Source organism: Gymnoscopelus braueri (assembly GCF_963280865.1).
Source record: "Gymnoscopelus braueri genome assembly, chromosome: 11".
NCBI lineage: Eukaryota > Metazoa > Chordata > Actinopteri > Myctophiformes > Myctophidae > Gymnoscopelus > Gymnoscopelus braueri.
In genome coordinates, this window is record NC_137613.1 from 41,993,796 (window position 1) to 42,019,178 (window position 25,383).

Sequence of the window (25,383 nt, forward strand, 5' to 3'; positions counted from 1 at the left end):
TGATGTTGAGCTGCCACACCACCATTGCGCTTTATATGAAATGTGACGTGGCTTATATAGTCGATTTCTGTTGTATTCAATTAAACGTATATAATGTAGGTTTTGGTGTACTGTATATGAATGTTACCCACCACTTTATCTTGGCGTTTAGAATATCTGTAAATAGTAAGGGGGGTCACACTGTCCAATGTCCACACAGTTAACCCATATATTTGTTAACAGGCGTAAGAGTAGAGTACGCAGAAGTAAAAGTCGTTACAAAATGCTGGAGGCTGACGAACAAGACAGTCTGGAGCTGCAACCGCCTAGATCTGGTGAGACACACACACACACACACACACACACACACACACACACACACACACTTACACCAACAATATGTGACATCATGTCATGACACATCATGTCACATGATGTGACACATATGTTACATGATATGTCACATTTTTATAGTGTTCCAGTTCCAATTTTGTCTGCTCATTTCTTTGTGTGATCATCACTTCCAATTTCGCATGTTAAATCTTTATCCTGTCTGAGTTCTCTATCCTGATTGAAAATGCATTTTCTGTTTGGAGACTCCTGTTACTGAACAAACACTCTATAGCAATGAGTACTATCAGAATATGGAGCTATTTAACACATATTTTAAGAGTTTTAAGTGAAAATCACTTACCTACCTTTAGCATTGTTTGTTAATATTATATTGTGTTCTCATTCTGTTTTTCATATTTGTATCTGTCATAGTGCTGCGTGGGCACTTTGCCCTGCATCCAGTAGTGTATGAATTATTATTAATATGAAGGTGCTAAACAGATTAAGTTTAATATTATTCTTTTCTATCCTTTGGTTCTCCTGCTCCTTCCAACCCCTCACCAGGCCGTGTTAAGGCGTCCCCCGCCCCCTCCTCTTCTGCCCTCATGCATTCAGACTCGGACCTGGACAGTGACGATGGGCAGGGAGGGGTCCCATGGACGGAGCGGGAACGAGGTCAGCTCCTGAGACCCCAGAATGGCTCCCTGAGGAACGGACAGGGTCCACCGAGAAACAAGAAGCAAAGAGAAGAGCTGCTATAGCAACTGAGGAACGGGAAGCCCCCTAAAGCCTCCTCCTGCACATGCACTTACTCCTCTGACTCCACTCCTCCCATCTATTTGTCCCTCGTTCTTGTGCTGTTTTTCAACATGCAACATCATGCCACTCGCCCACTAACGACACTGTTTGTGACACTTGGATTTAGGAGGAGAGAGAGAGAGGAAGAACATGCTGGATACATGTTGTAATCGCATCCCATTGTCAGAAAAAATACATGTCCCTGCACCCACACTGAGCCACTATAGAGGAGAAAACTGCATCATTTCTTGATGAAATATGTGTGATTTATGTGGAATGAATGGCGATGAAATACAATGTTAGAGCCCTGTGTAACATGGCGACAATGAGGATGAAACATACCTCTCACTGACGGGTGACATCATCAGTCGGTAACTGCGAGAGAAGACTAGTTTATCTAATACTTTCTCTTGTTAAGAAGAGAATAAAAAAAAACTCAACTGACACGATAACCAACGGCAGTTGAGCCCACTTCACACACTCACATTGGTTCACTGAGACACGCAAGTATGTGCGCACATACACACACACTGCACCGTATTCACACTTGTCCCAGGTTAGACCAATGCTGCCAAACACTGCCAAGTATCTACCGATGTTCAGCTATTATATTGATAGCTGATGAGGGGACTTTTATTTTGAAGGCGTAGCCGTAGGGGCATTGACAACCAAAATTGATCTAATGTTCCCCAAAACTGTACTGTAGCTGTACGTCTGTGCATGATGAGCAACATATTGCAGTTCTGGTACGCTACGATGCCGGAATGACAGCCTGCATGTGTTAACGAACTGTATGTGGTGCGAGAGTGTGTCTGGCCAATTGTGCCAAAACTATTTTACTTACAAAACAATTAATGCGTTTGTTTTTATGCGTCTTATTTACGAACACAATAACAGAGTCACCAATGCGGACTGTCGTCCACCATGTTAGTTGGAGGTAGAGAGGCTCATGGGAAATGCTGTAAGAGGCTCCCCCCTCACTGGTCGGATTCACTGGAACACACTGGAGAACAAATAGCCTGTGGATACCCTCATACACCCGTCACTGTGGCCCACGGGACGAGGACAAGATGAAGGTGATAATGATGGACAGATGAACTGGGCAATACCTCCTCACTCACCTCAAGATGACAAGCTAATGGAGTGAATGCTAATAGAAGACACTTTGATTGTTTGTTTTTAAACAACCTTTCTTTAGCTATCAGTTTGATGCTGATGTACTTTGTTTTCATGCACCACCATGTGGTTCCTGTCTGTGAACTCCACTATCATGTTTCCTCTCATCAGGGGATAAGAACGAGGCTGATCTGTGATTGAGAAATTGGAATGAGAATCAAAAACATCAGCCAGAGTAAAATCGTGAGTGTTAATTTAAATGAACATTCACGATTTTACAGTGCATAAACTGTTACAATTTTCTGAAATGCTTCCTTTACCATTCTTGCAAACATCTCAGAGAGATCAAGGAGTAGAGAATTAAACTTAGTTAATCTGAATTCAGCTTGAGTCCAGAAACACTTGAGCAGCCTTACTCTGCTTACTCTGTAGACTTGAATGTGGCAGATGGATCACTGTAAAGAATATACTATACATATGTCAAAGTTAAATGTTTACACTGTTTATTGTATTCAGTTCATAGATATGCTTGCAGACCACCGCAAGGTCAGCAAGTACTTTAATTCTAGTTTAAGGCAGAGGAAGTGTATCTCAATCTTCCAGTCATCTTCCAGTCATTTCTTGACCTTTAAATAAATCATATCAGGGATGTACCTTGATATGACAAGAACAACAAAAAATCACTTCTGCAGTGTGTAATGGCAAGAAGTAGCTAGCCATCACCTCTGCAAATCTGTGAAGCAGTGGGTGGTGGTTAGGAGTGTGACTGGACTGGGCTGTTGAGAGAGAAAATTAAACCAAATAATGCTCCTCACAACTTCTAATAGTGCAATCGCTTTGCATGCAGACTGTGAAACTGGCCTGTAAGTTTAGTCACTTTTTTCTGTTTTTGTTTTGAATGTTGAAAGGGTACACCTGTGATTTGATCCAAGCTGTACTCTGTGTGGAATAAGCAATCATTTTAAAAGATGATTTCTTTGGGTGGTGCAGGGATAAGTTCCTACCCACCATTGTGGAGACTGGTGTTCAATTCCTCCATGGTGCCTCCGGCTTGGCCCGGGTGCTCCAATGAGCACAATTGGCCGTGTTGGTGGGTTGGAAGCTTGCAGGGGAGGGTGATTTCTGTCGCTGCACTAGTGACTCCTACAGGTTGATCGGGGCACCTGTTCAGCAGGGAGTGGAACTGGGAAGGATGAAAAGCAGATGAAAAGCGGCTGCCAACTAGTGTATCAGAGGGAACGTGTTTGTCTACACCCATCCCAAGGGCAACGGGTAGGGGTTGGCAGTGACTAAATTGGGGAGAATTTGGGGGGAACGGGTGATCAAAAGAAACAGCAGTCATTGCACTTTTGTGCATGGTTGTTTTATTTGCAATGTACCTGTAGTGGGCATCAGGCCTGGGATAAAATGACAGAAATGTTTTTTAATATTCACATGCTGAAATTCACTCGCCAACTGGAAAAGAATATTCTGAAGGAATTACATTTATGCACAATTGAGGTTTTAAAATTGGGATTTATTTTGTATTTTGCCCAGGACTGGAAGGCAACAACAATCAGCATTTTGAGTAATTGACAGATTTGGGGTTGATTCACATTCAATTCTAGTAATTCAGAAAGAGGGATTCTTTTTTCAAATGCCATGTGAACAGTTATTTTTTACAAAATACAGTAATAATGTCCCTACAATACTTTACAAATCAAAACATTTTACCACATTTCTTTTTACAGTCAAACAATGGGGAATTTGTTCTGTTAATAAGCAGATTTAAGTTTACAATTTAATATCATTAAAAAGTGAATTGACCCCCATCCTGATAAAGACAGACAGTCCTAGTGGAGCACTCAGAAAATGAAGGGATTCAGAATTTTATTTAAAATAAATATTTATAAATAGCATTTTAGTGAAGGATTCCCCTCCCTTAATGTGTGACCAGACCTGATGCAACTGGAATTTAAAATAAAATGTTTCATATTGTTCTTGATTCTTCTGTCACTTTTTAATCACTTAATCACTTGCTCATATAATTACTGACTTTCAGCCATACTCCAAAATATACCTGATTGTGATGAAAGCTTATAAAGACAGTTGGTTAAATAGTCGTCAATCAATTCACAGAAAGGTAACCACAAAGGCTTTTCATATCCCCTCTTTTCTGTCTTTGTTCCACCTTTTCCACTGTGTCATATCAGCTCTGACAGTGTTTCTGTTCCAGAAAGGTTGGTGTTTTTTAAAGGCTGGCCTGGTAAAGAATCCAGTATTTGGGTACAGAACTAAATCGGTTCTCAAATTAAAATGATAGCCAGACAAAGCCTTCCCCAGGCCCCTATGACTTGATGATGTAGAAAAAATACATCAGCTATCAGGATAGTATGTTGGTAGCTGAAGATTGTGTATCTTGACAGAACAGCCTTGCTGTTATCCCACTCAGTTGCAAAAGTAACTTCTAGTTTCTGTTTCTAAAAGTGGAAACATTGTTCTACAGTGTTCGATTATGGAAATTATTTCCTCACTTTCTTTCCTAATTTCACACATGCACGCACGCACGCACACTCTGTCCTTTGCTGCTGTTAAAATATTAAGCTGTGCCTCTTATTGGCCCACTATTTCAGTATCATTGCCATGGCCTAATGTAATAACAATCTCATTCACATTCATTGACCCACTATTTCAGTATCATTGCCATGGCCTAATGTAATAACAATCTCATTCACATTCATTGACCCACTATTTCAGTATCATTGCCCTGGCCTAATAACATAAACTCATTCACTTTCTCTTTTGTCTTTTATGGCTGACTATTAATGTACATGGGCGTGTCCCTTGCTGCTCCATAACACTAAAATGATTTCCTGCAGTGACTGACTTTGACAAGTATGATGGTACACAATGTCCTCGGTAGTGTCTGGATGTGACGGATCTGGCATCTGATGAAACTAAAGGCCAGTCCACACCAATGCAATGTAACTCTTGCAACATGCAACAACTTGCAGTTGCAACCATTATCCCCAATGTCAGTTGCGAGTTGCATTGGTGTGGACTGGCCTTAAAACCGATTTGTTGCAAGGAGTTGCGACTAGTTGCATTGGTGTGGTCTGGCCTTAAGATGAAGCAATTATTTTGTAGGACACTGGTTATTGGACACGTTAATTAAAATACATGTGCGAAAGCATGAAGATGTAAAAGTTAGATACAGTAAGTCTGTAGAGAGGGAAAACTGAAAGCAAATAATGATCCCCTCAACTTCTAATAAATCAATCACTTTGCATTTAGCCTGTGAAACTAAGTTCAGTCACTTTTTACATTTATGTTAACTGTTGAAAGGTTAGTGTACGCCTGTGATTTGATAGGAAGTCTGTTTTCATCACCTTGGTTTTTTTAATACCCTTTATGTCTTTGTCGAATTGTATTTATTACGTTCTATAATCCAATTTCTGGTGGTGTTTGAATCACCAGAATTACTTGACACAGTAGACTGACTGTCTGCATCCTTCTATCCACCACCATCCAGCAGCCAGATGTGACAGGTTCAGACAAGAAACCAACACATGCTTGAGTTATGCAACCACTTGGCATGGACTCAACTGCAGCTGGTGGATGCATTTGTGAAGAAAATAAATTTTACAGTTACAAAACATAATGCAGTATGTGCTGAATGCAAGGATGCCCCGCCTAATTCAAATCTTCCTTTCTGCCTTAATGTTTTTTTCCTTACTACATTTTCTTTTAACAATTTTTCTCCTAATAAAGTTGATTATTTTGTTTTGTTTTGTTGTAAAGCGACTTTGGGTACTAAGGAAAGCGCTATATAAATTTGATGTCATTATTATGCATGCAAAACGTTACCTCATACTAAACTGACAGCTGTCACAGGTTTTTTTTTTCCAGCTGTGTCACAGGCATGGGTCACAAGCTGTCACTTTCTAGGCCCTAGAATGACAGCTTGTAACCTGTCCTGACTCCTATGCTCAATACAGGAGGGATAGTGTCAGAGGACTGTGAAATAACAGCAGCATTCCATACAATAACATCTGCATAGAGAAGACAAGAAGAGTGAGAGGAAGCAGCAGTTTTATCTGTTTCCATTCTGTGTTTCTGTCTCCTTGACCTTATATGGGAATAAAGGAGTTGGTTGCTGCGAGCAAGCACAAAAAAAACACCCGATACGCATAACCGTACGGACGGTGCCGCGCGCCGAAAATAGCCGATCTGCAAGCCCACAGCACGTCGCTTCCGCGACGCTCTGTGGGCTTGCAGATCGGCGCGCGGCACCAGGTCGTACGGCGGCGTGTATTAAGTTAAAGGGCGGAAACGGCCTCGCGCGGTGACAGCTGGGAAACTTTGACTCAGTGGCCATGTCCGCTTATTATAAGCGATTTTGGGCTTCTTTTTCTGTAAAGTTGCTTGTAAAAATGGGTAGTTGCGGTAATTCAGGCTTGTTCCCACATTTTGTAATTCTTATTTAAACCAGTGGTTCTCAAATATTTTCATGAACATGTTTTGTGCCCGGGGGAAGGATTTGTGTTGTTAGAATGTGGTTATAATAGAAAACATTCCAAACATTCCACATTTTATTGCAAGAGTTTTTGAAAATAGCAGATCTACAAGCTCGGTTGTGAGCTTGTAGATCTGCTATTTTCAAATAGCCAACCAATATAGGTTTAAAATGTTGGCTCATGTCATGTGGCATAAAGTTGCTTCTTTTGGGCTTGTTTTATTTAGTAGACCTGGTTGCTTATTTCTCTCGCACAACCTGGCAACACTGACTTTGACTGAATCCAGGAAGAAGCAGAAAAAGAGCAGCAGTGAAGCCGCTCTGCACAACGCACGGTCGACTCCACTCCCACTGAAACACACACCTAAATCACTGCTCCACTCATTTTAGCAGGTAAGACGCATGTGTTCTGGTGTTTTTGCACGTTCTTTGTGACGATGATAACCTTTTCTAACGAACGTGGAGGAATGTGGCGGTGAATTATCGAAGCAATTTGATGTTATAATAACAAAACAATGCGTCCGCGGCGCCGCCGCCGCTCCCTGAACTGAATCATTCAGAAATGATTGACAGAAATGGGGGGGGGGGGGGGGGGGTTGACGCTGTAACGGGGTCACTTTAATGCGAAATATACCAAGACGTCCAATGCACAACACAGTCAGCTCCTCGCTGACTGTGTAAACTTCATTTTTGTGCAGATAATAGTGCCAACATTAGCTAACAACACACACACACATACACACTCAGCCTGGGAGGGGTGTCTGTGCACAAATACAGGAAATGAGACAGACGAGACAGAATGACAGAGATCATGTCTGTTTGGACTGAAAGACTGGACGTATATGTCTCCTCTAAGACTAATGAATGGCTCGTTGTGTTGATCACATCACATTTGCCATTTAGTTCGTCAGCTCTGGCATTTTTTTGGTTTTTTTAACTAGCTATAGCCTAGCATCCTCCTGTCTGTATCCCACAATCGCATTAGCATCATCGGCTTGTGAGTGGTTTGTGCGACCTGGGTCGAGAGACCATCCCACCGTGGAGGTGGATGGAGCTTTGGGAGAGGTTAGAACTTCATCTTCCCACCATGGCCTACTTTATGACCCGTTTGTATCACAAGAATATAGCTGTGTTGCCACTGCGGCGTCGACGCTCCCTTTATGTCTGAGAACTGGACGTCTGCCCTCTGGCTGTGTGTTGTGTTGGCAGAGGCACAAACCCCCACAGAACCAACCTACTGCAATTCCCCTGCACATTGACTGGTTGCATTGCATTGATGTCCTGTGCAGTGCCCTGTGCCATATCTGTTGTGAAAAGTAATTGCAAACGCAGGAGATATTGAAATGGAGGTGCCCTGTAGAGGTGAATTACAGTGGAGGGTCATGATACTACTGACAGGTTATGTGGAATGGATCGACCCAGCAGGTGCTTCTGAACATTTTCAGTTTGGGACTGACACAATTTGAGAAATGTACACATAGTAGTAGCCCATTTGAACCTGATTAATTCTAACTTACTAGAATCAAGTTTGTTACATAAAGGTATAATGGTATGTTAGAATCTAGATAAATGGTGTACTCATCTGATGTTATGTGGGGAAACATCAGAAACATACCTGTTTACCTGACTGCCTGCAACCCATTTGGATCTTGTACAATAGTTTGAGAAACACGACATTAGCCTCTGTGTATTAATTGATATCGAACAGGTTATTAGTATTACTTAGGCCTATCCCATGGCATGGGAGGCGACGTTTCTGACATGTGTCTATGGTCTACCTCTGAACTATTGAAATTATTTTTCATTTAATGGAGAGTTTGGAGACAATTTTCCCTGTTGGTCAGCATTTTTCTAGAAGACTTGTCTACCACTCGCTGCTTTAAAGAGGACATTATGTACTGTTATATGTTGTTTTGTCAGACCTCTAAAATGAGTGACAGAGTAGCCTGGCCTGTGTGAGTCCAATTAATATACCATTTTCTATCAAGGTACAGCTTTTATCTTACTGGGAAACGCTTGAATGCCTCAAGGGGGTGAATCCTGATGTCTAAACTAGTATAGATTTTAAGGAATTTATGTAAGCATACACTCAAGTACTTGTTTACTGCTACACAGTCAAATCTTCAGTGACATTTTTACTCTGAGTGTACAAATGGTTGTTCCATTCGTACACTCTTGACTTATATGAACACTCTGTGTTTTACTGTGTAGGCACTAGGCAGTGTCCATTACTCCTACTTACACCCTGACTGACCCGCCCTTTCTCAGTTGTCATACCTTAACTCGGGTAACAAGGGACTGAAGGGAGTGAACCAGGTGAACTCTGGTACTTGTAGGCATATCTCACTCACTGTTATGATGGGTACAGTTACAGCTGGCCTAGTGTTAGACGAAGGTAGAGGGTAGTTAGGGTGTGTGTACAGTACACTCACTGAGTTCTAATCTTAGTTAAGTAGTGTTTTTGGACACACCTAGTTGATCCTAAACTTACACTCAGTGTAAATTAGTAATCTTCAACTTAGAATTAGCATTATGTACAACTCATTTGTATGTTAACTTTTTATTTACTTCCCCTTTTTATATACACTGATGTCATGTGTCATGTATTCATAGCACATAGGTCTAAAGGCCTTTGCAGACAGGGTACGATTTAACCAGCAGTTTTAACCGCATGCGAAAAGACGCACAAATCGAACTGGTGATGTGCCGTGACAGACCTGTCACTCTTGGTTCAATAAACCCTGAAGTCCAGTTTATAGACGACATACACAGAAATTACCTTTTACATGCGCAAGGCATCTTTATTGACAAACAAGGGAGATTCCCTCTATACTATGTGAATAAAAGAACAGCAAATTAATGATATTAAAACAATACGACCTGATATATCACGAAGGCAATTCGCTCCACATCTAAGTCTGCATGCAAACAAGCGCTCGGTTGAGCGCCTGGAGAATTCTGAAGTTCTTATCTATTACATTCAGTATATCAACGCTGTGGCTATCAAGGCCTGTCTTCTGACTGCACTCTATAAAGTAAAGGTTGACGGCCCAAGGTTCCACAATGGACCATCAAGCCCTCCTTGGGTACGAATTTAGTACCCACAACAACACAAGATTAAAATCTAAACAGTACTTTATAGAAATTATCCACTTGCATAACATATTTCATGTTTAAAAAATCAGGTCCCATTTTTCTCTTTTTGAGTCATGTGAGCCGAGGAAAACCCTTTTCTTTGAAGGGGAAACTCTGAACTAGGCTGGGGCAGTCCCAAACCTACCATCTGGACATGAGCTCTTATTGGGGACAATTACATCATTTGATTCCATATTGCATTGCTAAACTTAGGGTCCCTCAGTGGGGCATTCCCACTGAGTTTTCCTTTACAAGCAACTATTCTAATCACTTAAGTCTTTCAGACCTCCCCACCAGGGCGCAGTCCCAGGCTAGACCCCTTTCCACTTGAGGTCTACACCCAGGTCACCCTGGATAGAGAGTTCAAGTCTCCTGCTTCCCGGCGTCTTCTTTTCAAAGCCCACCGATCACAGGAGCATCACTCGCTTAGTAACTGTAGCACTCCGGCGGTCGCTTTCAGCTTGTGATGGCCTGACTGTACATTGAGCCGAACGCAGCGACCACACCCGCCTCCTGTCGGGGAGCACGCCATGGAATTAATGCTTTTTGCGATCCGACCGGCGGGTGACCCAGTCGATAGCGATCCCTTACCCGTAGGCGTGGTTGGCGCCCCAGGCAGGAAACCGACGGTCTTGTCCTGGCCCCGCTTGGCTACGGGAACCAGAATATTAACCGTTTTCACCCGCCTTGCCTGTAACCGGTGAGTCACGCGCTCCCGTCCGGTTAGGTGTGGACTGTCATCCACGCACCATGTGCTGCCAACCCTAGGAGAGAGCGGCAGTCGGCACACCGACTAGACGGTTCCACAGCTAGGATGTTGATTCATCCTTGACAGAACACGGGGGCCCTTCAGTCTCTCCCCAGCACTATATATAGTCTTTAACGTGCTCTGGGAGCCTTGCGACCCCGCTGCCGCCTGTTACACACAAGGGATTGGGGAGCCTACCCCCTAACCTCATGTGTAATATATATATTTAAAACAAAAAATTTTTTTTATCATTTATCTTGTTCTCTGTGTGCATTTTTGGTTTCTTCTCCAATTCCTCTGGTTGAGGTGGTCACTTTTCCGAGCCCGGAGGAGGAGGTTCCGACAGAGCCCAAGACTAGCCCCCCCCCCCCCCAACCCATCCAGCGCCATTAACAAATGTACTTGGCACTGAATGAGCTAAGAGACGGAGGTCCCACTCCCGAGCCCCCCCGGGTCCGTACCCTCCTGGGGCCTGAGACCGGAGCCCCCCGTATTATACACAGGGGCCCCAACCCCCAAGCGCCAGTCAGATCCGTACCCTCCTTGAGGTCGAAAGTCGGGGCGTAGATATCGTGCAGGGGTGTTCTTCATCAAGTTCAGCATGGGGGCCCAGGTGGCAATATAATGTTTCTGTGGTGTGTATTGGGATCACTCTGTCACTGCTCTCTTACCACTTGCCATTTGCGAAGGGCAAGACAGCCTATTTTAATGTGCCTAAAGCTGCCAGGGAGATCGCTACGATCAGATTATGTCCCCCAACATTACTATCAAAATCAAAATCAAAATTAATATGTAATCTGGGGTCGTTCAGTGGCCTTGGGCAGCATAGATGTAATCAAAATCAAAATTAATATGTAATCTGGGGTCGTTCAGTGGCCTTGGGCAGCATAGATGTACCCCATGAAACAATGGTATGTTCCTGTCTGGCTGAGAGTGATATTGGTACTACTCAAATTAAATGTGTAGTGTCCCTCCTTTATCTAAAAAAAAATATATGGTGGGGGTTTGATGGTGAGTCTTTGCTCTCTGTATGCAATCACTGAAATGTCTCTGTAATGGTCACTCTGCCATAAGTCTAAGCACATTCATTTAACAAAAATGAACGGCAACATTACAACACTTCGACATGTAACTTTAGTCACTTAACATTATACTATGTAACTCAATATCAATATTCTATTATACTATACATATGCTATCATTTATTTCCCTCCTTGACCTGACACCGGTCAGGGCACACAGCATAGGAATGTGCAGAGGCCAGGGTGTCACCCTCCTTTACCTTCACTAAATGTAAAATGGTTCAAAGACTCATCTATAATTATTCAATCAAATTGATATTGGGTTGCACTTAAAGTAACATGTAATTGGAGACACAACAAAACAACTTTCCTGTGCTTTATGCACAGGTCAATTGACATTATTCTCGGGCTGTACAAAATTGTACAATTCTCTTCTGCAACCCATGACCTGTTTCAGAGAACACACTTAACTCAACTGCAACAGAAATCAACTACCTTTCAATTCACGTAACAAAATTTAGATAGGGCCTTTATGATATTTTGGTATCTTGTAAGAGCCTAAATGTCCCCAGTAGGTATGATATCTATTGTTTATGTTATAAACTTATCTTGCTATGGTTCACCCTGTCCACCCTACCACAGTGTGATCAATTTATCGCTCCAACAATCCATACTCTCCTAATGCACACTATTTATGTTTCTATTCGCTTAAATAATTTTATTACTCTGCCATTCATGTACCATAAAAATAATGAACACTTAACCCTGCCCTATTTTAGCTATAGCCAGACAATAGCCACTAAAATCATCTTAATGTCCTCCCTTAATTTTTCTCTACATGTATTGTCTTTATTCAAAAATTAAAATATGTTCACTGCTAATAACTTAATTAGTCGTTACATGTGCCTTCATAGTTTCAGATTGAGACGTGCATGCCTCTGAAAAGCATGTGGAAATATTTTAAATGACGAACGCTATTCATTAACATATCTCACTTAATTTATTATCAATTAACTTATATTGGAATACTAGCACTCATTAAAAAATGTCTTGATTGGAGAACACAGCATGTTTCCGTTCCGTTAACTAATGTGAGATTAGTCCTGCATAATTTAGTTTAATTTGGAAATATTTTTAGTTTGGTTGTGGCAACCTATTTAACACTAGACATTACACCAGCTTATCACGTCAATTTAGTTTTTGTCCACTATTTTCAATTATGTTAGTCTACGATGGCACTACACATAAGATGTAATATTAATTTACTAGTGGGGCACTATTATTATTTTATCTTTTGAAGCTTCAATCTATGCAGAATCAAGGTTCACTTATAATGTCTTAGTGCAACTCTTATGTGTCAAAACGTGTACTGTATGTCTAATAAGTATCATGTTTCACACTTCTCTAGTGTCTGTTTTTTGTAAAAATGTATTGTGTCCTACCTAGAGCGATAGAAAATGTATTTGTTTACACATGTCGAGGCCCCAACAACAACGATTAGCAGTAAGTCAACCTTGCTTCATATATTCCACTCCTTGCTTCGAAAGTGTGTCCTTCCCCATGGCATAGTAGTTCCAGTGTCTGTAACAGATAAAAGTTTGTAAAAAGTCATGCAAGCTTTCCCAAGGCTTGCTCTCTGGTCGCCATAGGTGTCACCGGAAGTGAGTCTCGTGAACACTGCAGTTTGCAATGTTGGTGCCCCTCTGCATCAGCATGTCGATCAAACTGCATTATATCGTGGTCTTTCACATGTCTCTTTCAGTTTTCATTCAATGCACTTCAAGTGCATGTTTCCAGTTCATAGAACGAAAATGACCGTCCACCAAACATTGTTGCAGTCCCCGAATGTGAAACAAACCCACTTCTAAAGTCTGAGATAGTAGTTTTTAAAAAAAGATATATACAATACATATATGTAATGATAGTGTAAAATAATTGCAGATACAGTGTATGTGAGACCATAAGTTAATTTCTCTTTTGATAACAGTGTAAGTGGCACACTCACTATCGTGCACCACGCCTAATATGTATTTCTCATTCTAAATTATCTCCATTGAAGTGTCCTGGCCTTCCATTGCATGCACTGTCACTTGTTTGGTCTATCACAACTAATGTTTGCACTATCTGGACTCCAGAATGTGTCTCGCCACCAAGAGAGACTACTGGCCCTGGCACGGAAAGAAATGATGAGGTGTTCATTCAATGCCTAAGTAGGGTATCAATACTTAGAAGCTTTTGGGCTTTCTGTCATTTGCTTACATTCTTAAAATTATTATTATTATTATTATTATTATTACACTTATTATATATATATGTATTTATTTTAAACTAAAAACTCTACTATCTTATTACTGGTCAAATTGGCGTAGTTTTATATTTAGTCTTGTTTGTCTAGAATCACTTCTGCTGGCTGGTCCTCCTATGAAAGTAAACACTGACTTTTTGTACAGCGAAAATATAATTACACAATATAGTTGCCCCATACCTATAAATACAGATTAATTTGAATATTTCGTATGCAAGCTACTGTTTTCTTTATATTCTGCAGACACTTAAGTCTTTCGAACCTCCCCACCGGGGCGCAGTCCCAGGCTAGACCCCTTTCCACTTGAGGTCTACACCCAGGTCACCCTGGATAGAGAGTTCAAGTCTCCTGCTTCCCGGCGTCTTCTTTTCAAAGCCCACCGATCACAGGAGCATCACTCGCTTAGTAACTGTAGCACTCCGGCGGTCGCTTTCAGCTTATGATGGCCTGACTGTACATTGAGCCGAACGCAGCGACCACACCCGCCTCCTGTCGGGGAGCACGCCATGGAATTAATGCTTTTTGCGATCCGACCGGCGGGTGACCCAGTCGATAGCGATCCCTTACCCGTAGGCGTGGTTGGCGCCCCAGGCAGGAAACCGACGGTCTTGTCCTGGCCCCGCTTGGCTACGGGAACCAGAATATTAACCGTTTTCACCCGCCTTGCCTGTAACCGGTGAGTCACGCACTCCCGTCCGGTTAGGTGTGGACTGTCATCCACGCACCATGTGCTGCCAACCCTAGGAGAGAGCGGCAGTCGGCACACCGACTAGACGGAAAACACAGCTAGGATGTTGATTCATCCTTGACAGAACACGAGGGCCTTCAGTCTCTCCCCCAGCACTATACTTCGTTTTTAACGTGCTCTGGGAGCCTTGCGACCCCGCTGCCGCCTGTTGAGAACAAGGGATTGGGGAGCCTACCCCCTAACCTCATTCTCTGAAGAAACTAATTTATTTGAACGTAAATTCTCTCACTTCACCTCTGACCTCGCTTCTCTTTTTTTTTTTTTTTTTTTTTTCCTCTTATTATTATTATTTATTTATTTTAAATAACTGACTCCATTTTTCTAATTTACAGGTTTAATCACTTAATTTCAGACTGTTCATAACTTTAACAAAAATAACAGATCTACTTGCACAATGAGTCACTATTGAGCTAGCCTAAACAGCCACGGTTTCCAGTAATCATACTGGAGTAAATGTACAATGTCGGCTTCTGAAATGTACACTTAAGTAGAAGTAAAAGTATTGAAAACTGGAACTACTCTAGTGAGATACAAAATGGGACCCTCAAAATGTACTCAAGTAGAACACTTGAGTAAATGTACTTCGTGACCTTGGCTTCCCACTTAAGTCTTTCGAACCTCCCCACCGGGGCGCAGTCCCAGGCTAGACCCCTTTCCACTTGAGGTCTACACCCAGGTCACCCTGGATAGAGAGTTCAAGTCTCCTGCTTCCCGGCGTCTTCTTTTCAAAGCCCACCGATCACAGGAGCATCACTCGCTTAGTAACTGTAGCACTCCGGCGGTCGCTTTCAGCTTGTGATGGCCTGACTGTACATTGAGCCGAACGCAGCGACCACACCCGCCTCCTGTCGGGGAGCACGCCATGGAATTAATGCTTATTGCGATCCGACCGGCGGGTGACCCAGTCGATAGCGATCCCTTACCCGTAGGCGTGGTTGGCGCCCCAGGCAGGAAACCGACGGTCTTGTCCTGGCCCCGCTTGGCTACGGGAACCAGAATATTAACCGTTTTCACCCGCCTTGCCTGTAACCGGTGAGTCACGCACTCCCGTCCGGTTAGGTGTGGACTGTCATCCACGCACCATGTGCTGCCAACCCTAGGAGAGAGCGGCAGTCGGCACACCGACTAGACGGAAAACACAGCTAGGATGTTGATTCATCCTTGACAGAACACGGGGGCCCTTCAGTCTCTCCCCAGCACTATATAACGTCTTTAACGTGCTCTGGGAGCCTTGCGACCCCGCTGCCGCCTGTTAGTGGCAAGGGATTGGGGAGCCTACCCCCTAACCTCACCACTGAACCCCGTGCAGGCGGTTATCTTCCTTGTTTAAATTCCTAAGCAGGACAAAATCTCTAAACAAAATGCTTACGGAGCAGATTACACTATCCACTGACATGTACTTGGGTCAAAGTACCAAAAACAAAAAATGGTATCGGAGTGGAGTGAGACACCAACGTGAGAAGTGTTTAATAGGCAGCCTGTCCCCATTCACAATTTCTTAGATTTAACATGCACAAGTTTCCTTTTGAAAATAGCAGATCCACAAGCACGAAGTGCTTGAGATGAAATAGCTTGTGAGCTTGTAGATCGGCAATTTCCAAATGGCTGAGCTGTATGCAGGGCTGAAGTGGTTCTGCAGCAATTATCTCACTTAAGTAAACAGTTACCAACGTTCTCAAGGTGTTTTGCAGGGGCAGAAGCACACTGTCTGCCTCTGAGATGTATGCAAAATGTAAAATGTAAAAATACAGATAGCTGTAAGGGCTTTTTAAAGTAACAATACCTCAAGACTGTACTTAAGCACAAACCTGGACCTCAGGAAGAATAGTCTCCACTAAGGTGTAGACTAGTGGATGCTCCTTAAAAAAACAACAACAAACAAACAGACAGGACTTACAGAGGCCTTCATTCATTCGGATGACGTACATATAACATACATATAAAGACACATATGACACACTGTAGTACTAATTAGGGGGCAACCCTAGGCTGCAGAGCCAGCCGTTCACGTCACCTCGCTCGGATGCTGGAGCTAAACATAACGTGCATGTAACCTGTAGTAGTTTTGGGGTCGCCCCTTAGTGGCAGTCTCAGCTTAAACATAATATAACCTGTAGTATTTTCTTAGCCGCAGTCTCAGCTTTCACATAATATAACCTGTAGTATTTTCTTAGCCGCAGTCCCAGCTTTCACATAATATAACCTGTAGTATTTTCTTAGCCGCAGTCCCAGCTTTCACATAATATAACCTGTAGTATTTTCTTAGCCGCAGTCCCAGCTTTCACATAATATAACCTGTAGTATTTTCTTAGCCGCAGTCCCAGCTTTCACATAATATAACCTGTAGTATTTTCTTAGCCGCAGTCCCAGCTTTCACATAATATAACCTGTAGTATTTTCTTAGCCGCAGTCCCAGCTTTCACATAATATAACCTGTAGTATTTTCTTAGCCGCAGTCCCAGCTTTCACATAATAACACATAACGACACATAACGTACACAACTTAGGCTACACGCTATCTTCTCCCATGTACCCGGCGTGGTTTGCGGTTTAGAGATCCTAGTAAAGGCCACTTATTGTATTGTCTCAGTAAACTGTTGGATCATAGAATACAGAGAGACAGTGTAGTGTCTCAGTAAACCATAGGATCATAAAGTACACTGAGACAGTGTGGTCTATCAGTAACCTATAGGACCACAGAACACAGAGAAACAGTGTAGTGTCTCAGTAAACTATAGGACCACAGAATACAGAGAAACAGTGTAGTGTCTCAGTAAACTATAGGACCACAGAATACAGAGAAACAGTGTAGTGTCTCAGTAAACTATAGGACCACAGAATACAGAGAAACAGTGTAGTGTGTCAGTAAACTATAGGACCATAGAATACAGAGAAACAGTGTAGTGTCTCAGTAAACTATTCGTACATTATGACAATTGTACGGATATATTCATGCAGGCACACAGACAAACCCCCTACATCTAGTGTAAAACTAATATTAGATAAATTCACCCGCACCGAAAACCAAAGCGTGAAAAAGTGGTATTTCGAGGTACAACAAGAATAAATCCATATATTTATATATATAGCCATGTATTGCTCGAACACCCAAGTTGAATCGTGGGTTATTCTGGAGGCCTTGACATGAATATATATATATAAATAAAGACAAATAACTGATAGTAACAGCTGATAGTTAAACATCCGTGTAAAAAAACGTCGGGGTGTCTCCGGTGGTCTCATAAACATATACAGAGACAGTTGCTGGGAGGATCAACTCGGTCCACCCAGCCACGCTAACAGGACATCATGGGGTATAGGAAGTACAGAGCCTAAGTATTAAACACAAAGGTCATTCAATCTGCTGTTCAGTGGTGACTTCACATGTATGCAATCATATTTACACATTGTCTTTAATAATTGACCTAAATTTGATATAATACAATTCACATATAGCACCGCGTGTACCCGTCCTGGGGCCCCAAGGAATTGTAGCACATAGTGTATGGGCGAATTGTTATTTGGATCTTATGGATCCAGCGGTCGTCTGGACTGGACAGGGTCACGGTCGGGGTCACCAGCTGATGTGCCGTGACAGACCTGTCACTCTTGGTTCAATAAACCCTGAAGTCCAGTTTATAGACGACATACACAGAAATTACCTTTTACATGCGCAAGGCATCTTTATTGACAAACAAGGGAGATTCCCTCTATACTATGTGAATAAAAGAACAGCAAATTAATGATATTAAAACAATACGACCTGATATATCACGAAGGCAATTCGCTCCACATCTAAGTCTGCATGCAAACAAGCGCTCGGTTGAGCGCCTGGAGAATTCTGAAGTTCTTATCTATTACATTCAGTATATCAACGCTGTGGCTATCAAGGCCTGTCTTCTGACTGCACTCTATAAAGTAAAGGTTGACGGCCCAAGGTTCCACAATGGACCATCACTGGGCTTGATTGAAAAAAAAAAAACGCACCGCCACAGCCACTTGCCGCACGGCAAATTCGGAGCCGGTGTGCATGAGGTCATAGAGAACCATGTATTCTTTAAAAAAAATATATTGTCAGTTTTTTCCATGCGAAAAATCGCACCCTGTCTGCAAAGGCCTGCCTTAACTCAAATGTTCCTGAAGTCATGTGTCAGTAGCCTACACAGTATAATACTTAATTTACCTGTAGCACTGACAAGACGACTCAGACTTAAATGAACACTCAGGATTTTACAGCGTAAAAGCTTGAGTTGGGATTTAGTTCCTCCCTGCCTGCATGGGTTGATGGTCATTAGTGAGAGTAGTTTGATATGTGTGTCCATTCAGTCGCAGCCAGGTGAAAGTACCCGAGGCGGTCTCAGTCACACAGGTAAAGGTGGTGTTGCGTTACTTAACTGGTGTCTTATATAATGTCAGCCCAGTCAGGCCAGTAACCAGGTGTGTGTGTATACCAGGTGTGACTCAGTTTGTACAATTCACAAGAGCTCACATTTATGATAATTTGAAAATGGCTGGCGGGGATGTTTTTTTATACCCCCTTTGATCTTACACTGTTACATGTAAGAAAAAGAAAAAAAGAACAGACTCTTACAGGTCCATTTTTACACTCTCAGATACATTGAATTGGCACCCAGGATTTTGCAGTGATAATTCTTGGGGTGAGGTGTCCAGACAAGTTGGTAGTTGTGAGGCAATGTGTTTGCAGCCACATACTTACTGACAAACGTGTGTGTGTGTGTGTGTGTGTGTGTGTGTGTGTGTGTGTGTGTGCGCACGCGTGCCCAAGAGGCACACCTGTGTCCTCTAAGAGTAAAATTAGTGGTTGTTGGATTCAGTTGGATGACATAGTTGGAATGACAGGAATAGCGTCTGTAGGAAAGGTCGTCACAACAATGCAGTCTCAAAAGTACACAGTAAAACCTCCATCCATTTGTAATTCTGAGTGAAATTAACACTTAAAATTGTGTGTAAATGCATTTCAACAGCAGGTCTTGACTTGCCTGCCTCCATTCCTCTTGTCATTATTACTCAAGTCAACCACTCTTCAAAGAGGAACTCCTTATCCTGCTAGCATGAGTTTGATTCCTGTTTTGTCATTCAGTCACATCCAGAATAGTTTTCTTGAGCAGTGCAAACAGTATGACAGTTAAACTGTATAGTGTCAATATCTGACTGCCCTACTATTAAAGTTATGTGCTAACATTTTGTGCCAACACAAATGTAGAATTTACCTCCTGTTGTATGGTTATTATCAATGCACTTCAGCATCAAACCATTATGACTCGTACAGTCTGAGAATTGACAAGTCGTGAAACCAGTCACCAATGGGCTATGGACAGGATGCTTGTAAATAGTTCCCACTGAGCTAGGTACAGTCATGTAAGAAAGATGGGACACCTCATGAAAACCTTTGTCTTGCATATTTCAATATGGACATTTGATCTTTATTTTAACAATATTGAGAGATGGACTCCGTAATGTAACTAAACAAATTGACTTATTCTTTGACTTAAAGTTATTAAAAAATACATCACTACATAACCACTTACCCTATTTTATATAATGTGAACTTGTAGATCTGTTATTTTCAACATTTTGGGAAAATCTACAAGTGTGACCAACAGGGGGATGCCAGGGTTTATGTGGTTAAAAAGGCAAAAATTTGAATAAAGTGCACCACATCTGGTGCAAATGATCAGAACATCTTGTAGAGGATTTTGGAGGAGCTTGTCCTTTAAACTTCAGACATGAAATGTGGTTTGCACTTGGATAGCTGAATTGAGCATCACCACGGTAAGGCCAAAAGAGCTTTCTGAGGCCTTCAGTAGGAAGGGTGTAGTCAGATGCATATGAGACTTTGAAGGGATTTAAAATCAAAATAATCCAAAGAATTAGAAATCAGCCATTCCTCTGCCTGAATTTGTTTTTACAAGTGGAACGTTTAAAATGATTGCCATCGCCATGTCAGGCTGTCCTAGCATTTTAACCCACAATAAAATCTTGAGTGTTCATTTAATTCTTGAGCATGTACAAATGGATAAATGAACACAGAGGATTTTAATGTCCCTCATCTTCTCCTGTCTTGTCTGTATTCCCAGGTATGGCAGAGTTGGCCAGTCTGGTGCAGCGGTTGGAGATAGCCGTGGGTCGTCTGGAGGCCGCGTCTGGCTCTGGTGGCAGCAGTGCGGGTGGATGTATGCCAATTCTAAATACTAAACTGGTATTTTTGGGATGTTTGTCAACAGCCGGATGCTACTAGTAAATATTGTCTGTGGCTGCCTGAAAGGTTTAGCTGTTCAAGCTGCTATGGCTGCAGGTTAACAGCCAACTATTTACCTTCACAAAGAAGTTATATTCATGCCTCCTTTCCTCGTCCAACTAGGTCATGCATTAGCCAGCTAACCCATTTACAGAGCAGCGGTACATGTTTACATTTGGGCTATAAGCTTAGCTAACAGCAGCGCTGAAAAATAAAGTCACTCATGAGGCAGAAATATAACAAACTGGAAAAGGGAGCCCCCACCAATTTACCTAGTATTTATTAGTACCTTAGACTTAGTATTTATTAGCAGAGTCTGTCTTTTGTATTTACTGGTGGCCTCCTTTTCCTTGTAAGCTATAGGCTTAACTCATGGGCTGGGTTCTGGTTTAAATAGTCACTATGTTGTGACTAGCCCTGCTAAGCTGAGTCACAGTCAACAGTGTTGCCAAAACTATATTTGAACACATTTTCCTTTTGTCAACTGTTTCTACAGCTGTATTCTTGCACTTTCTGCTCTTGGATCAGCCAACAGACTTACAGCAGGAGAATAGTGGAATGGATAATTAAATGTAGTACCTATTCTGTTCTAACAGTAAAATCCTCTGTGTTAATTTAAGATGAGTGTACCGGTAATAAGATTGTACAAATGTAATAGACTCTGAGTTAAATTAACTTCGTATTCTATGTCAGACCGCTCTAGGTGCCAAACATCACATCAGAGGCCAGCACTGCCAGTGTGTTTGTAGTTTGATAAAGTAGACTGTGGTTAATAAAACATGACTCATGAAACATGACTTTGTCCCTTGGTAATGTTTCTTCTTACTCCTTCCTTATGTCTGTCCAGCCGTATCAGCGTATGTGGAGGCGTATGATGACATCATCAAAGGTCCCGTGGCCCAGTACACCACCCTCAGCCAGCAGATTGGGGGTGACGTCCAGAAACATGTCAGTAAAACGTTTGAATAATGGCCACACATAATAATGAATGTATTCAGTAAAATCAGTGTTCATTTAACTCTGAGAGTGTACAAATTGAACCAAATGGATACGTGTCCATTTGGTTCGATTTTGACATTCTCAGAGTTGCAAATGGGTAAATGAACACTGAGGATTTTATTGTGTACAGTCTTTGTGCATTGTGCATTTCTCTCTATGGTTCAGAGTCTACCCCCCCTCCTCTATCGTTCTCTCCCTTTATCCCTGGTGTTCTCACTGTCTGTCTGTCGCTCGCTTGCTATATCTGTGTGCCATTTGTTGGCTCTCCACCAGTGGTAGACAGTAACAAAGTACATTTACTTGAGTACTGTACTTAACTAAATGTTTTGAGTATCTGTACTTTTACTTGAGTATTTGAAATGTAGTGGAGTGAAAGTCGAGTATCAAAACAATACGGAGACAAATATTGAACTTTTGACTCTACTACATTTCAAATACTGTATTCATAAATACATTATGAATTAACTACATAAGCCCTGGCCTATAATTAAAATACAACCATGTGATGCGACACATTGTAGATCTGTTGTACCTGCTATTTTCACTATTATTTATATCTTTTTTTTTTACATTTCTGGAAAATCTTTGAATTTGTTTAGAAAATTTCTTAGTCTACATTTTAATATCGAAATGCATTGATATTAACAAGGAAATGTACTTGCAACTACTACTACAGTACTTAATTCAAGTACAATTTTGACTGAGCAACTTTCACTTGTAGCTGAGTAATATTTGAGCAGGAGTATCTATACTTTGACTCAAGTACTGGGGTTGAGTACTTTGTCCACCACTACGTCTCACCACTACTCTCCCTCTTCTTCTTCTCCAGGCGGAAATGATGAAGCAGGCGTTCTCCTGTCAGAGACAACTCCTTGTCACAGGCTCCAGCTCCCAGAAGCCCTCTGATGTGAGTGAAAATATGCATCGTAATCAATCAACCTGTAAACAACCCACTGATTAGTAGAGATGATTCTTGAATGCGCCTCCATGTTGAACATACATGCGCGTTCCCGTCTCCCGACCATGAACGCCCGTCTATTCAACAGCATGGAGTCACGCAGGCAGGCAGGCAGGCTGGCTAACTAAAACATGCTTAAAAGACACATGTAGCATACGCATTCCGGGACTACCTTTCCTTTTTTTTGATACGATACATAAAAAGCTAAGAATTGAGGTGCGTTATTGCACTTTCAACCCTTTCAGTCCCTTTGCTGTGCTCGGAACTGCTGCTCTGCAGACAGTTGAGGGGGGGAGCCCAGTGATCACAGACGAGGCTAGTGTGAGAGTAGCTGTCGGATCATAATCAACATTTAATCCTCCTAAATTGTCGGCTATTTTCACATAAAGTAACGAGTATACTAAGGCGGTCACTAAAATGTCACTAGTCTAACTGTAACGGATGCGACCGGCCACGGATGAGTTCAAGAGTACCAAAACGTGGTACCGTTAATTTTTAAGTGAACCGGTACTCGGTAGTACTGACGTGATTCGTCGGTATCATTAAAAGTACCAACTTCGGTACTCAACCCTACTGATTAGAGCTGCAATCTTGAACTTATTTGAATGAATAAAAAAGTTATTTTAACCAATCTGTATAGTATCAGTACAGCAGCAGCAATCTGGGAACCCATTTGTTAAAGGGGAAAAGAAAGGTCCCCATTTGTTTTTGCCTCTGGGGGCACCACCTCCTTTTTTGTGTAGAAACAAGAACTCTGTTTGGCTCTTCCCCTTTCTTAGTCCACTTCCTCCCGGGTGCTTCTTCCTACTTCCTACTGACAACAACACTACATGTTTAGGGCAGTGGTGCTGACAGATTCTGCTGTTAGCAGAATCTGTCTTGAGAGATTAGTACAGCAGTGACTAACACTGTATAAATTAGGCACGTCCATTTCTGTCCTTCATGTCTCTGAAGTTCCGTTGTAAAGCGGTCTAATGTCTTCTTCTCTGTAGGCTGCGTTGACCACCCTCCTGCAGCCAGTGTCCAAAGTCATCCAGGACGTGCAGACGTTCCGCGAGAAGAACCGCACCTCGCCGTTCTTCAACCACCTCTCCGCTGTCAGCGAGAGTGTACCCGCGCTCGGCTGGGTCGCCATGGTGAGAGAGGGAGACCGAAAGGGAGTGGGTTTGGCACTGCCATCTGAATGCCTGCTGAGTGTGGTGAAGTTGGTTCCTGTGTGTGTGGATTCTGTGTGCATGCATGCATGCGTGTGGGTGGTTAAATGAGTGTGCAATAATCAGCAGAGACAAGCCTTTCTTTCATTCAGTCTGGTGAGTGAGACAGACAGTAGTTGAACAGAGCCTCACTGTTACTGGTGTTGTGGTTTTGATAATGATTAATGAACTTTAATGTAGTTGAATATTACATAACAGTATTTAATAGCAGTACTAGTAAACTACTAATACTAATAAAGTTGAACAACACATCCTTGAATCTTATAAAATCCTCAGTTTTAATTGAGTGTACACGGGTCCTTTGGTTCCATTTTTACATTCTAAAAATCGCCATAGCAATCATTGCTATAGTGTTTGTTCATTACCAGGGTTCATGTCTCCAGCTCTGTAGTAAACAGAAAATATATTTTCAGGGCAGGATACCAATTCCATCCAGTCAGGAGAGAGAAGAGACAGGATACAGGATCAACAAGTCAAATTGTTTTGTTTAAAGTGATGAAACAAAAACAATGAGCAGACAAAATTGAATCACTATAAAACTGTTAAGCTGATAAATGGGGCCGATAGATGGTCTGGATTTTACAGTGAAAGGCAGAAATATAATCTGCCTCTGTAGCGATCTGATAGTCCAGTGTACCACATGGGCGCAAGATGCCTGATCAGCGAGTCACCGGTTTTATTCCTGGTTGGTCGGATCATTTGCTGTTTGTCATTCCCCTGCCGTCTTCTCTGCAATTTCTTTTTTTTTTAAAGATTTGTTTTTGGGCTTTTATGCCTTTTTTAATGATAGGACAGTAGACTGAAAGGAAATGGGGGAGAGATGGGGAGTGACACGCAGCAAAGGTCGTCGGGATCGGGATTCGACCCCTTGACACTCTGTCAGGCTGGCATTGCAGCCTAGGGTGCCTGGACCGGCACGCCGCGGCCCAGGCCTTCTCTGCAATTTCTGTCTCCACTGGCGTCGGGTATCAAATAAATGCCCAAAAATTACACCCCCCTGACCTGATCTGCTTCTTCTTCCTCGCTTGTTCCAGGCTCCTAAGCCAGGCCCCTATGTGAAAGAGATGCAGGACTCCGCCATGTTCTACACCAACCGTGTGCTTAAGGACTACAAGGAGAAGTAAGGAAGCTTATTGTGCATCTAGTCGGTAAAATCCACCCTGACAGTGTTCAAATGTAAAAACTTAACTGAGAGTGTATGGGTCCATTTGGTTACATTTGTCCACGCTCAGTTATGTTTAAATGACAGGTAGTCTGTACTTTAAGAGGCAGAA

General features: G+C 42.2%; 2 protein-coding genes across 2 annotated transcripts in view; both read left to right on the top strand.

The window, feature by feature from the left end:
• kiaa0319l (KIAA0319-like) overlaps window positions 1-4,205 on the top strand; it is a 30,540-nt gene extending 26,335 nt beyond the window's left edge. Inside the window, exons 23-24 of the mRNA XM_080441337.1 lie at window positions 223-314; window positions 877-4,205. Of these exons, the coding sequence (XP_080297463.1) occupies window positions 223-314; window positions 877-1,073 (289 nt within the window). The 3' untranslated portion in view covers window positions 1,074-4,205. The remainder of the gene's footprint in view (window positions 1-222; window positions 315-876) is intronic.
• A 2,793-nt stretch (window positions 4,206-6,998) lies between these two features.
• The window catches only part of cap1 (CAP, adenylate cyclase-associated protein 1 (yeast)), a 28,488-nt gene continuing 10,103 nt past the window's right edge, over window positions 6,999-25,383 (top strand). Inside the window, exons 1-6 of the mRNA XM_080442851.1 lie at window positions 6,999-7,114; window positions 20,778-20,873; window positions 21,786-21,886; window positions 22,767-22,844; window positions 23,888-24,031; window positions 25,144-25,229. Of these exons, the coding sequence (XP_080298977.1) occupies window positions 20,780-20,873; window positions 21,786-21,886; window positions 22,767-22,844; window positions 23,888-24,031; window positions 25,144-25,229 (503 nt within the window). The 5' untranslated portion in view covers window positions 6,999-7,114; window positions 20,778-20,779. The remainder of the gene's footprint in view (window positions 7,115-20,777; window positions 20,874-21,785; window positions 21,887-22,766; window positions 22,845-23,887; window positions 24,032-25,143; window positions 25,230-25,383) is intronic.